The sequence below is a fragment of the Elephas maximus genome, chromosome 20 (genome assembly GCF_024166365.1).
Source record: "Elephas maximus indicus isolate mEleMax1 chromosome 20, mEleMax1 primary haplotype, whole genome shotgun sequence".
Taxonomy (NCBI): domain Eukaryota; kingdom Metazoa; phylum Chordata; class Mammalia; order Proboscidea; family Elephantidae; genus Elephas; species Elephas maximus.
The window spans coordinates 78,526,997-78,541,742 of NC_064838.1; the positions used below are offsets into that span (position 1 = coordinate 78,526,997).

The 14,746-nt window shown below is 36.8% G+C and overlaps 1 protein-coding gene across 1 annotated transcript; it reads left to right on the forward strand.

The window, feature by feature from the left end:
• Positions 1–9,601: 9,601 nt before the first annotated feature.
• Positions 9,602–10,411, forward strand: LOC126063759 (olfactory receptor 8K5-like). The gene has a single exon (XM_049862148.1). It carries the CDS (start codon positions 9,602–9,604, stop codon positions 10,409–10,411), a length of 810 nt encoding a protein of 269 aa, XP_049718105.1.
• Positions 10,412–14,746: the final 4,335 nt, after the last annotated feature.

Consider the following 14,746-nt stretch of genomic DNA (forward strand, 5'->3'; position numbering starts at 1 on the left):
ACAACTACACTATCCAAAACAATGTAGCAAAAGAAGAAAAAACTGGGAATAGTCCTACTGTATAATTTCAAACTCCAATAACTAAGGCAGTATAGTATTGGCATAAAACACTGGAATCAACTGAGGGAGCAGAATAGAGATCTCAGAAATAGATTAGAATTTCTGTGAGGTCATACTAAACATTATCCAACAGTGGTGGTAGCTCAGGAAATCCTACAATTGAGGCAATCACTGTGGTAATGCTTTGCCTTACAACAATTATTGCCAGTTTGTCATATGGAAAGAAAGGTATATATATATGTGTGTGTATATCACCCATTCACAGATATAGACCAGCAGTGTTGAAGTTTTAGTTTCAAATCCTCTAGTTATTAATTGTACACCTCCAGGAAAATTACATATTTTAACTAAGTTTGGCGTTCTCTGAATATGGGAATAATATGGGTTAAATGTACAGGTTAAATAATGAGTTTAACACATGTATGAGTTAAATGATATATTTAGAACTCAATACCTACCTTCTATTTTTTTTTTTTGGGTAATAAAGTCAAAGAAAAAACCCTAAGACAAAAGCATTTACTATTTCATCATGACTTTGCTCCAGTTCTACTGGGATTGAGCTGACAAGTACTTTATTTTTCCCATTGTATCTAAAATTCTTTATTATTATTATTTTTTTTTTTTGTAATTTAGGAGGAAGTTTATGACTCAAGTTAATTTCTCATACAAAAATGTATACACATAATGTTTTGTGACATTGGCTGCCATCCTCACAATCTGACAGCTTGTTCCCCGTTTGCACCCTGGGTTCCCAGTGCCCATTTTTCCAGTTGCTGTCCTTTCCTGCTTTCTCATCTTGCTTTTGGAACAGGAATTGCCCATTTGGTCTCGTATATTTGACTGAACTAAGAAGCACATTCTTCAGGTGTGTTTTGTTTGTTTGTTTTATAGGCCTCTCTAATTGTTTTCCGAAAAGTGGACTTTGGGAATGGTTTCACTTCTGGATTAGCAGAGTGTCTGGGGGCCACAGTTGCAGGAATTCCTCCAGTTTCTGTCAGACCAGTAAGCCTGGTCTTTTTTGGTGAATTTGAATTCTCTTCTACATTTTCTCCTTCTCTGTCTGGGACTGTCTGTTGTGATCCTTTTCAGAGTGAAAGTTGGTGGTAGATAGGCACTATCTAGTTCCTCTGGTCTCAGACTCATGGAGCCTCTGGTTCATGCTGTCCTTTAGTCCTTTGGATTAGTATTTGTCTTGTGTCTTTCATTTTCTTCATACTCCTTTGATTCAGATGGAATGGTATCAAAAGATGTGTCTTAGATGGCAGCTCACAAGTTTTTAAGACTCCAGATACTGCTCACCAAAGTGGGATGTAGTACATTTTCTTTATGAACTATTTTATGCCAACTGACTTAAGTGTCCCCCGAGACTATGATCCTCAGCCCACAGTCCCAGATACTCAGTCCCTCAAAGTGTTATGATGTGTCTAGGAAACAGCTATGCTTTTGCTTTTGCCCAGTTGTGCTGATTTCCCTTATATTACGTGTTGTCCCCCACTTCACGTGTTTGTCAATTTGTTGTATTGTGGGGGCTTGTGTGTTGTTCTGTTGCTGGAAGCTATGCCACCAGTATTCAGATATCAGCAGGGTCACCCATGGAGGACAGGTTTCAGCTGAGCTTCCAGAATAAGACAAACTAAGAAGGAGGACCTGGCAGTCTACTTCTGAAAAGAATTAGCCAGTGAAAACCTTATAAAAAGCAGTAGGACATTGTCTAATCTAGTACCAGAAGATAAGCACCCCCAGGTTGGAAGGCACTCAAAAGATGACTGAGGAAGAGCTGCCTACTCAAAATAGACTTGACCATAATGACGTGGATGGAGTAAAGCTTTCAGAACCTTCCTTTGCTGATGTGGCATGACTCAAAATGAGAAGAAACAGCTGCAAACACCCATTAATAATTGGAACTTGGAATGTACAAAGTATGAATCTAGGAAAATTGGAAATAATCAAAAATTAAATGGAATGCATAAATATTGATATCCTAGGCATTACTGAGCTGAAATGGACTGGTATTGGCCATTTTGAATCAGACGATCATATAGCCTACTTCGCCAGGAATGACAACTCAAAGAGGGATGGTGTTGCATTCATCATCAAAAAGAACATTTCAAGGTCTATCCTGAAGTACAATGCTGTCGGTATAGGATAATATCCACACACCTACAAGGAAGACCAGTTAATACAATTATTATTCAAATTTACTCACTAACCACTAAGACCAAAGATGAAGAAACTGAAGATTTTTATCAGCTGCTGCAGTCTGAAATTGATCAAACATGCAAGCAGGATGCATTGATAATTACTGGTGATTGGAATGTGAAAGTTGGAAACGAAGAAGGATCGGGAGTTGGAAAATATGGCCTTGGTGATAGAAACAATGCTGGAGATCGAACGATAGAATTTTTCAAGATCAAAGGCTTCATTGCAAATACCTTTTTTCACCAGCGTAAATGGCGACTATACACACGTACCTCACTAGGTGGAACACACAGGAATCAAATTGACTACAGCTGTGGAAAAACACAATGGAAAAGCTCAATATCATCAGTCAGAAGAAGGCCAGGGGCCAACTGTGGAACAAACCATCAATTGCTCATATGCAAGTTCAAGCTGAAACTGAAGAAAATCAGAGCAATCTACAAGAGCGAAATACGACATTGGGTATAGCCCATTTGAATTTAGAGACCATCTGAAGAGTAGATTTGACACGTTGAACACCAATGACTGAAGACCAGACAAGTTGTGGAATGACATCAAGGACATCATACATAAAGAAAGCAAGAGGTCATTGAAAAGACAGGAAAGAAAGAAAAGACCGGAAAGAAAGAAAAGACCAAGATGGATGTCAGAAGAGACTCTGAAACTTGCTTTCAAATGTTGAGCAGCTAAAGCAAAAGGAAGAAATGATGAAGTAAAAGAACTGATCAGAAAATTTCAAAGGGCAGCTAGAGAAGACAAAGTAAAGTATTATAACGACATGTGCAAAGAGCTGGAGATAGAAAATCAAAAGGGAAGAACATTCTCGGTATTTCTCAAACTGAAAGAACTGAAGACAAAATTGAAGCCTCGAGTTGCAATAGTGAAAGATTCCATGGGGAAAATATTAAAAAATGCAGGAGGTATCAAAAGAAGATGGAAGGAATACACAGAGTCATTACACCAAAAAAAAATTGTAAACATTCAACCATTTCAAGAGGTAGCATACGATCAGGAACCAATGGTACTGAAGGAAGAATTCCAAGCTGCACTGAAGGCACTGGCAAAAAACAAGGCTCCAGGAATTGACAGAATACCAACTGAGATGTTTCAACAGATGGATGCAGCCCTGGAAGTGCTCACTCGTCTATGCCAAGAAATATGGAAGACAGCTTCCTGGCCAACTGACTGGAAGAGATCCATATTTATGTCTATTCCCAAGGGAGGTGATCCAACCGAATGTGGAAACTATTGAACAATATCATTAATATCACATGCAAGCAAAATTTTGCTGTAAGACCATTCAAAAGCAGCTGCAGCAATATATCAACAGGGAACTGCCAGAAACTCAGGCTGAATTCAGAAGAGGGAGTGGAACCAGGGATATCATTGATGATGTCAGATGGATTTTGACTGAAAGCAGGGAATACCAGAAGGATGTTTACCTGCATTTTATTGATTATGCAAAGGCATTTGACTGTGTGGATAATAACAAATTACAGACAACATTGCAGAACACTTAATTGTGCTCATGAGGAAACTTTATATAAACAGGCAGTTGTTCAGATGGAACAAGGGGATACTGAGTGGTTTAAAATCAGGAAAGGTGTGCGTTAGGATTGTATCCTTTCTCCATACCTATTCAATCTGTATGCTGAGAAAATAATCTGAGATGGTGGACTATACAAAGAAGAGCAGGGAGTAAGGATTGGTGAAAGGCTCATTAACAACCTGCTTTATGCAGATGACACAACCTTGCTTGCTGAAAGTGAAGAGGACTTGAAGTACTTACTGATGAAGGTCAAAGACCACAACCTTCAGTAGGGACTACACCTCAACATAAAGAAAACAAAAATCCTCATAACTGGACCAATAAGCAACATCGTGATAAACAGAGAAAAGATTGAAGTTGTCAAAGATTTCATTTCACTTGGATCCACTATCAACAGCCATGGAAACAGCAGTCAAGAAATCAAGAGACGCATTGCGTTGGGAAAATCTGCTGCAAAAGACCTCTTCAAAGTGTTAAAAAGCAAAGATGTCACCTTGAAGACTGAGGTCCGCCTGACCCAAGCTATGGTATTTTCAATCACATCATATGCATGTGAAAGCTGGACAATGAATAAGGAAGACTGAAGAAGAATTGATGCCTTCGGATTGTGGTGTTGGTGAAGAATATTGAATGTACCATGGACTGCCAAAAGAATGAACAAATCTGCCTTGGAAGAAGTACAACCAGAATGCTCCTTAGAAGCAAGGGTGGCGAGACTGTGTCTTACATATTTTGGACATGTTTTCGGGAGGGATCGGTCCCTGGAGAAGGACATCATGCTTGGTAAAGTACAGGGTCAGTGGAAAAGGGGAAGACCCTCAGCGAGGTAGATTGACACAGTGGCTGTGTAAGAACAATTGTAAAGATGGCACAGTACCGGGCAGTGTTTCATTCTGTTATGCATAAGGGTATTATGAATCGGAACCAACTGGAAGGCACCTAACAATAACAAGGACATGTGTTATCCTTACCTTCACCTAAGTTTACACTTGTTTACTGTCTAATTAGTGATTTTCCCTCCTCCTCCCCTCCCCACCCTCATAAACATCAAGGAATGTTTTTTTTCCACGTGTAAATCTTTTTTTTGAGTACTTATAATAATGGTCTTGTACAATATTTGTCCTTTCATGACTGACTTATTGCACTCAGTATAGTGCCCACCAGATTGTGTTGTGAGATGTTTCCAGAATTCAACAGTGCTCTTTATGGTTGCATTGTATTCCATTGCACGTATGTACAATAATGTGTTTATCCATTCATCTGTTGATGGGCACTTAGTTGTTTCCATCCTTTTGCTATATTGTGAATGTTGCTGCAATGAACATGAATGTGCATATGTCTATTCATGGGATGGCTCTTGTTTATCTAGGGTATATTCATAGGAGTGGGATTGCTGGATTGTATGGTATTTCTGTTTCAAACTTTCTAAAGAAGCATCATATGATCTTCCAAAATGTTTGTACCATTTTACATTCCCACCAGCAGAGCCTAAGAGTTTCTATCACCCCACAACCTCTCCAACATTTGTTATTTTGTGTTTTTTGATTTAGTGCTAATACTGTTGGGGTGAGATGGTATCTCAATGTAGATTTGATTTGCATTTCTCTAATGGTTAGTGATCTCATGCATTTAATTCTTCATATGTCTGTTTGTCACCTGAATGTCTTTTGATGAAGTGCCTTTTCATGACCTTTGCCCATTTTTTAATTGGATAATTTGTGTTTTTGTTGTTGAGGTGTTGCAGTATCTTCTAGATTTTAGAGATTAGACCATTGTCCGACATGTCATAGCTTCCCCCCGCCCCCCCCCCCCAGTTTGTAGGTTCTCTTTTTACTCTTTTTGTCAAGTCTTTTGATGAGCATAGGTGTTTAATTGTTAGGAGCGCCAAGTTATCTAGTTCTTTTCCAGTGTTTGTGCATTGTTACTTAGGGTTTGATACCATTTATGCATTATGTAAGTCCCCCAGCATTGTCCCTATTTTTTCTTCTATGATCTTTATCTTTTTAGGTTATTTATTTAGGTCTTTGACCCATTTTGAGTTAGCTTTGGTGTATGGTATGAGGTATGTTTTCTTTTACAGATGTACATCCAGTTATGCCAGCACCAGTTATTAAAGAGACCATTTTTTCCCTGTTTAATGGACTTTGGCCCTTTGTCAAATTTCATTTACTCATGGATGGATTTACATCTAGGTTTTTGTATCTATAATTCTTGACTGTGTAAGAGTGTGAATATGTTTACATCATGTACATCCCATGGGACTATAAATATCACTTGTCTTTTGTTTCTTTCATCAAATTACCCCTTATTTTTTCTCTGGGGAATATGTAGTTCATCTTAGATAATTAACAGAGAAATCAAGGCAATTTTTTTTTTTTTTTAGCTCCCTCAGATGATTTGGGTATAACTACTGAAATACAGGCTAATTCCTCAGGGAACATGGCAAAGAGAAGGAAAATCATAAATTCCTCCTACCAAACAAAACAAGAGAATCATTCAAGAAAAGAAAAGCTGATTCTGTACTCCAGGTGAGTGTAAGAATTGTCTTTGGTTCTGATTGTCAACTGGATATTGGTCATTTTCCATGATTCCTAACTACACACACTATTATGGCCACTCGCTGCTGATCCCTTCAACTTCACTGCAAACATTCATTTCCTCTTTTGTTAACTAGGATTCCATGAAGCTCTATGATGTTTTAAGGACACTAAATCCTAAAACTTTAGTGTGTACCCAGAGCTCTATTTGATTTGGGGTAACTGATAGTGACATTTCATTACTGAAAGTGATGAGGGAGATAGAAATACCTCAAAATTTCATCCCCAATTTAATTTAATATAATTTATTAATGTTACTCCTACTTTGGACACATCAGGAAAGGAAAATTACTAGAAAATGGCATCATATTTATTAAATTAGGGACCCAATAGGATGGTAGGTAGATGGACACTTCAATGGGATGGATTGACACAGTAGGCCCAACAGTGGACTCAGACATACCAATGACCATGAAGATGACACAGGAATAGACATAATTTTGTTCTGTTATACATGCAGTCACTGTAAGTCAGAACCAACTCAAGAGCAATGAAGAACAACAACAAATTAAGATTAGAATGCAAGATATAATACAGAACACACTGATACATTTTGAATTTCTCAAAAGTAAACAATTTTCTAGTATAAATATGACCAAGGCTCCTGTACCTGTTGCTGTAATATTTAATAAATATTATTTTATTGCAAGTTTGTCCAATGAAATATTTGTTAAGCAATGAATCTTGTTAGTATAAGTATACACCGTGGAACATTTCATTAATGTTGAACACTTTTTGCGTAAGAATTTCCCATGAAAACATGCATTTTTGTTGTTGCTGTTGATCACGATGATGATGTTTGTTGTTTATTTTCTCTACTAGTTGCTTAATACTGATTTTTCTGAATGGGTGTTATAAACTGATGAAGTAGACTAGGAAATAGTATGATTTTTAAGAGTTATGGTGATATAAAGAACTCCCTACACCTAAAATAATACCTACCTGACATTATCATGTATCAGGATTGAGAAATTATTTATTTATTTACAAACTTCTATATTCTGCTTGCATTAAGGATGACCCATACTCAGAGATATTTAAAATGTACACATTTAGATGTTCAGAACAAATCGGAGATACTTTTTTTCCAAAAAGGAGAATGAGTGGGTCAAAGAATCCAGAATCTTGATAGGGAGGTAGTGGCTGATGCTGAAGACGTTGATAGACTCAATACACACTAGAATAATTCTTAGAGAACATTGAAGAACTAAAGATGGTAGGATGGAACTAGAAATTCAAATTTATTTGCTCAATCAAGTATTCTACAGTAAATATCTATGATATCAGAACTTACAATAGAGCAAATTTGAAATAAAGTTTTCAAAAGGGGTTAGGCTTATAGTTGTTATACTGTGGAAGAAGAAAGACCCAGAGGAGAGAGTGAAACTTACTGCAGAAACAGCACACAACCTTTTTGAGGAAGAAGGGGTGAAGGTGACTCACAATATCCAGTATTGCCCCCAGTCTTCTGGATCAGGCTGGCAAAATTGAACCAGAATTTATCAGACTCCTAGAATTACTACCTTTCTCCTGAAGGTTCCAGCAAGCCACAGGATAAAAAGTCATCCTTAGCAGATACCTGTCTGTAGTCCACCTCAGGACTTCAGCAGATCCCTGCCACAAACTAAGATCTTGTCAGAGGCCAGTAATTTTCTACCTGGTATTTTCACAGGACATGCTATCATGCTGTAATATTTCTGTGCAGTATTTCATGTTAGTGAATATTTGGAAACCTACTTACTGTTCCAATCAAAACTCATGCTTACAGAATCCTAAGTTTTCATTAAGAGGCAATGAATGTGAGAAGATGTAAAAGGGAATCCCAGTGGGTTAAGCTAAAGGAGCTTCATTAATTCCAATCAAGGAAGTTCCACATTGATTTACTGACATTCTCCGCAAAATGTTATGAAATGAAAGGGCAGGTGTTATCACTAAGATATCTGGAAATCACAGTCTTTTACCCTGTAAGTTCTCTGCGGTAGATTTCCAGAAATAAATTGATAGTTAGGATATATGATGATATAAATGCAAAAGTGCATATTCTAAATACCTTATGGAACCTTTCATCTCCACGCTGTTATGTTAGAAGAAATAGACCACATTCAATTAAGTAGTACAAATCTCTGGATTTTGATATAGACCATTGATTTTAGCAGGAATGGATTCATATCATCTGTGTCTTGAATCTTATACAAATTTGAAGGTTTCCACTAAAAAGGAAATATAAATACAAATTGAAGCAGAAATGTGAATATTTAGAATGGGAAATAAATAGGAACAAAATTATAGACAAAATGATCTTGGTGATGAACATTATAAAATCTATAAATATAAACTTTCTTAAATTCAAGACACATTTCAGCATACTGGGTGGTAGGCATGTTCTTAGAAGCTATTTTAACACAAGAATAATAGCATTATTAAATGATATATGTCATTGTTTTGAACCATAAAAATATACCTTTTAATCCTCAAATATCATTAACTCAAATCCCATTTATTTGGAACCCGGAAATGCCTACTGGTACTCCAAGGCAAACTGATATTTGGTGAAGTGTAATTGAAAGGATGTTGGAATGGCAAGAGAGTGTGCCTTTAACTGATCATGGTTAAAATATTCTTCTTTCAGGGCACTTTCCAGGATACATCACTACATGAATGCATTGCTAAGGCCTTGCTAAAGGTCTTGGAAGGGGCCAGAGCTAATGAGGGGTCATAAAACTTAAGTTCCACTAACTTCATGTTATCTTTTTCACTCTCTTTAGGAATACCAATCTTATAAATATTCTCAGACCAAAAAAAAAGAAGGGCTCTAAAGTAAAATGCTGATGACATTGTGCAGATAAAATAAAGTATGATATTTCTATATTAATAAAACCATGTGTTTGTTACTAATGGATAGAAATAACAAATACTGTTGATCTACTTTAGAATTTAATCTATGTTGTATCAGTAAATACTGTTTTATATGGACCCCTCCGATTTTGGGATGAAGGAGATTCTAAAGATTATTAAAGTAAGATGTAAAAATTAATTTTCTCACCACACATATGAAGGAAGAAAGCATCGGTGGTTCAGTGGTAGAATTCTTGCCTCCTGTTTGTTTAAACGATGCTATATGAAAGATAATACAAGCATATCTGTTTTTTCTCAGAAGAGATAATTGGACTAAATGAACCAAAAGAACCTAACGGTGATGACTGAATTCATTGTTATTGGAGTCACAAGGTTCCCTGAACTGCAGCTGCCCCTTTTGGGGGTCTTCCTCCTCATCTACATGATTACAGTGATGGGAAACCTAGGCCTGATCATCTTGACCAAGGTGGACTCCCACCTTCACACGCCTATGTATTTTTTCATCAGACACCTGGCCGTCATTGATCTTGGTAATGCTGCTGTCATTTGTCCCAAGATGCTGGTAAATTTTGTTGTGGATAAAAATACCATTTCTTATTATGAATATGCCACACAGCTGGCTTTCTTCCTTTTGTTCATTATTAGTGAACTTTTCATCTTGTCAGCCATGGCCTATGACCGCTATGTGGCCATCTGTAACCCTCTGCTCTATAATGTTATCATGTCCCCAAGACTTTGCAGTGTGCTTGTGGGTATTCCTTACATTTATAGTACCTTTCAGTCTCTGATGTTCACCATTAAGATTTTCACATTGACCTTCTGTGGCTCTAATGTCGTCAGTCATTTCTACTGTGATGATGTCCCCTTGATACCTATGCTCTGCTCAAATGCACAAGAGGTACAGGGGTTGATCATAATGTTTTCAGCATTTAATTTGATATCCTCCCTCCTGGTTGTCCTGCTGTCCTACCTGCTGATTCTGAAAGCCATATTTCGAATGCATCCTGCCAAGAGCAGGATAAAAGCTTTCTCCACATGTGGTTCTCATCTGACAGTGGTGGTTGTGTTTTACGGGACTTTATTATTTATGTATGTGCAGCCCAAATCTGCTCACTCATATGATACTGACACAATGGCCTCTGTGTTTTAACACTTTAGTCACCCCCATGCTTAACCCTTTGATATATAGCTTGAGGAACCAAGAGGTAAAAAGTGCCTTCCGTAGGGTTTTTAAAAATTGATGCCAACTTTATATTCATTATTCAATATTCAACCTTGTTTTAGTAAAAAAGGTAATGTCACTTGATAACATTTTTAATAAACATAAATATGTTCCTTTTGGTTCCAAGGCAGAGGCTAATTATAAGTTAGATACTATCACATTATATATACTGAGACAAATTAATCCTCTTTTAGATATCCAGTTAAGTGTCATTTCTTTCCCAACATTCTTTGCTTCCTATGCTTTGCTTACTTATATGATTTCATAGGCCCTTATACTTCCACAATGATAAATTTGAATACACTTTTGATCAATAAAACATGTGATTGCTTCTGTCAGTTTTTTTAAGGACAAGCATCTTCTCAATTGTTTTCCCGTTGCATTTTCTAAGCCTGAAACAACAGTGTGAATAACATTAGAGTTAAAGAGTTATTGTGATCTATTAACACATGAATAATTTATTTGTCTTTTGTTATCCATCAATTCTACTGTGAAAATAAACTCTTAACTATGATGTACTAAAACATGTGAAGTGGACTAGATAATTTTGATTTGTTATCATTTAACTTGATTTCTTTCTTCTCTACTTTGCTTTAGCATAGATGTTGCCCTAAGAAAATATTTTAAACTGGTAAATAAGAATCTAGTAAACAAGCAGTTAAAAATAATTTTAGCATAATGGATGGCTTTAACAAACAAAAATTTATTCTCTCATAGTCTAGTAGTTCAGATGTTCTAATTCAGGGCACCATCTGCAGGGGAAGGCTTTCTCTGTCAGTTCTGGAAGGAGGTCCTTGTCATGAATCTTCCCCTGGGAGACAGATAGGGTGAACTGTGCTGGCAGAACAAAAGAGCTGTTCAAAGATTACCATCTAGAAGTTGGATAAACAGGAAACATACCCCAATAACAACAACGTCTTAATAAATAACCACAAGTATCTATTTTACTGCTGTCTGCAATTTGACTGGGCTTTGAGTGAATCAGATTGGTGTTTTCTTGACTGGGTTGTCTCCCGAAAGGTCTTGATTTTCTTTAAAAATGGTGACCACTGACATGTCAATATAAAGTATTTTGAACTGCTTGGTACTGGATTGAAATAAACTAATTGTGACCCTCCTCTACAAGGGTAAGTAGAAAGGTATTGCCATCAGGGTTCCAGTTCATTCATGCAAAAGTTTATTCCAAACAAAATGTATTTGAACATGTCTCTGTTATCAGTGTACGGCTGCAAAAAAGTTCTCTCAGTAATACATTTGTCTTAGTCTCATTAGGAAGCCTTACAGAAAAAAAGATACTTTTTGTGCCATGGAAAAAAATGATTCTGAGTTCAAGGCTAATATCAAAATTTTAACAAATTCTTAAGTGGACATCTTTCCAAATAACTGAAATTTTACAACAAGTTTATGGGAATCCTGTTCCACATAAAACAACAGTTTTCAGATAGATCAAGCATTTTAAGAAAGGTCAGGAAAACCTCAAGAATGAGCCAAAAGAGGGAAGGCTGTTCAGAAGGTTATGGTGACTGTACTTTTTTGGGGGGAGTGAGTTCAAAGGGGTAATCTTGACAGATTTTCTCAAAGGACACAGGACAATCACAGGGACTTATTATGAAGAAGTTTTAAGAAAACAGAAAACTGCATTGGTGAGAAAAAGACAGAAAGCTTGTTCCAAAGAATTTTTTTTTTTTCCATCAGTACAATGTATCTGCTCATTCTTCGAGGGTAACGTTCTTTGAGAATTTCACTGGGAAAACTAACTCCATCTACCCTATAGCCCTGATTTTTCCCCTTCAGACTTCTTTTTGTTTCCAAAACTTAAAGAAGATTTAAAAGGAATACAATTTGAGTTCCTTGAGGGTTCAGGGGAGGATGAGGTTGAAGGATATCACTGCTCACGTCAGATGGATCCTGGCTGAAAGCAGAGAATACCAGAAAGATGTGTACTTCAGTTTCATTGACTATGCAAACACACTTGACTGTGCAGATAATAACAAATTATGGATAACACTGTGAAAAATGAGAGTTCCAAAACACTTAATAGTGCTCATGAGGAACCTGTGCCTAGACTAAGAGGCAATGGTTGGAATAGAACAAGGGGACAGGCACAGTTTAAGATCACTAAAGTGTACATCACTGCTGTATCATTTCACCACGCTTATTCAATCTGTACGCCAAGCAAATAATCCAATAAACTGGACTATAGGAAGAAAAATGCAGCATCAGGATTGGAGAAGGACTCATCAGCTTCCTGAGATATGTAGATGACACAATCTTGCTTGCTGAAAGTAAAAGGGACTTGAAGCGCTTATTGATGAAATTCAGACAACAGCCTTAAGTATGGATTACCCCTCCCTATTACTAAAACAAAAATTCTCACAAATGGACCAGTAAGCAACATCATGATAAACGGAGAAAATATTGAAGTTGTCAAGGATTTCATTTTATTTGGATCCATATTCAACATCTGTGGAATCATCAGTCAAGAAATCAAACGATCCACTGCATTGGGCAAATCTGCTGCAACAGACCTCTATAAAGTGTTAAAAAGCAAAGATGTCACTGTGAATACTAAGGTATGCCTGACCCAAACCATGGTATTTTAAATCACCTTACATGTGTGCAAAATCTGGAAAATAAAGAAGGAAGGCCCAAAAATAATTGATGCTTTTGAATTATGGTGTTGGTGAAGCATATTGAAAATACCGCGGACTGCCTGAAGAACAAACAAATCTGTCTTGCAAGAAGTACAACCAGAATCCTCCTTAGAAGTGAGGATGGCAAGACTTCATCTCACATACGTTGGGCGTATTATCAGGAGGGAACATTCCTTGGAGAAGGACATAATGCTTGGTAAAGTACAGGATTAGTGAAAGAGATAAAGACCCTCAATGAGATGGATGGACACAGTGGCTGAATGATGGGATCAAGTTTAGCAATGACTCTGAGGCTGGAGTAGGACCAGGAACAGTTTTTCTCTTTGACCATGGTGTCACTATCAGTGTGAACCCACTGGAAGATACCTAACAAGAACAGCTCAACTGTTGATCTACTCGTAAATACCTTTGTCTTAAATTTCAAGTAATATAAAATCAATAGCTACCTTACATGAAATTTCCCTGTGATGAGATATAGAAATTTAAGCCAGGTTGGTCATTTGAATCCACCAGGTGACACTTGGAAGCTCTATGAGGCAGTTCTACTATGTCCTATAGGGTGACTATGAGTTAGAATGGACTCAAAGGCAATGGGGCTTGGTTTTTGGTTTTTGTGTCCCTGTTGACACTATGAATGATTTATTTGTCATGTATCAAGCAATTTGACTGAGACAAGTATTTCTAGTTATCTATTCTGTAATCAAACATGTACGTATACTAGACGATTTTGATTTGTTAGCATTTAATTTGATTTCCTTACTCTTCAATACTTAGTGCCCTCCTTACAGTCCTAATGTCCTCCGTACAGATTTTGTTGATCATATTTAAATGCAAAGATAGTTGCTGGAAAGCAAGAATGGATGAAAAAATGAATAAAGAAAGAGAAGGTGGAGAATGGCAGGAAGGAAAAATGAAGGAAAGATATTTATGATGCATAATTAGAAAGACTAAAGGATTTATTATAGGTGATAACTGATGGAGAACGTCATGGTGAAAAACCATTTTAAGAACCAGAAGAAAGTATTGACACGTTTTCTAATTCATATTTTCAGTGAACTTAGAGCATGTTATGTGGGTAAAGAAGGAAGAACAACATGTTAACATAACAAATAAATTTGTGATTATGGTAGGGGGAAAAGACACCAGACTCAAATCCAAATAGGATAGATCTTTATTAAGCCAAGGCAAAGAAAACAATTTGAATGTGGGAACCATCAGCTTGCACTGGGCACAAGAGACTAATGAATTTGTTAAATCACAGTGCTGGAGTCGTTAATATGTTATTACAGAAGGAAATTAAGTTGAGAAAAATTCTGACTTGTTTATCATGGGCATGTCATCGTTAAAGGAATAGTAACCAGAGTGGGATATTTAGAGTGATTCTTTAAACAGTTTTTGTTGACTAGTTTCCACTTGGCAATATATGCTTTCTGATTAATTACTGCTTAGTGACATTACAAGTATTTTAAAGAGGGGGATTTACAGGAGATTTGGCAAATTTCCATTTTTAAAAGTAAAGGTTACATAAACCCTGGCTGGAAACAAACTGACAACATTCATTTTTGCTTGATTAAAAAGAAAACATTTCCTTAAATACCAGATAACAGAC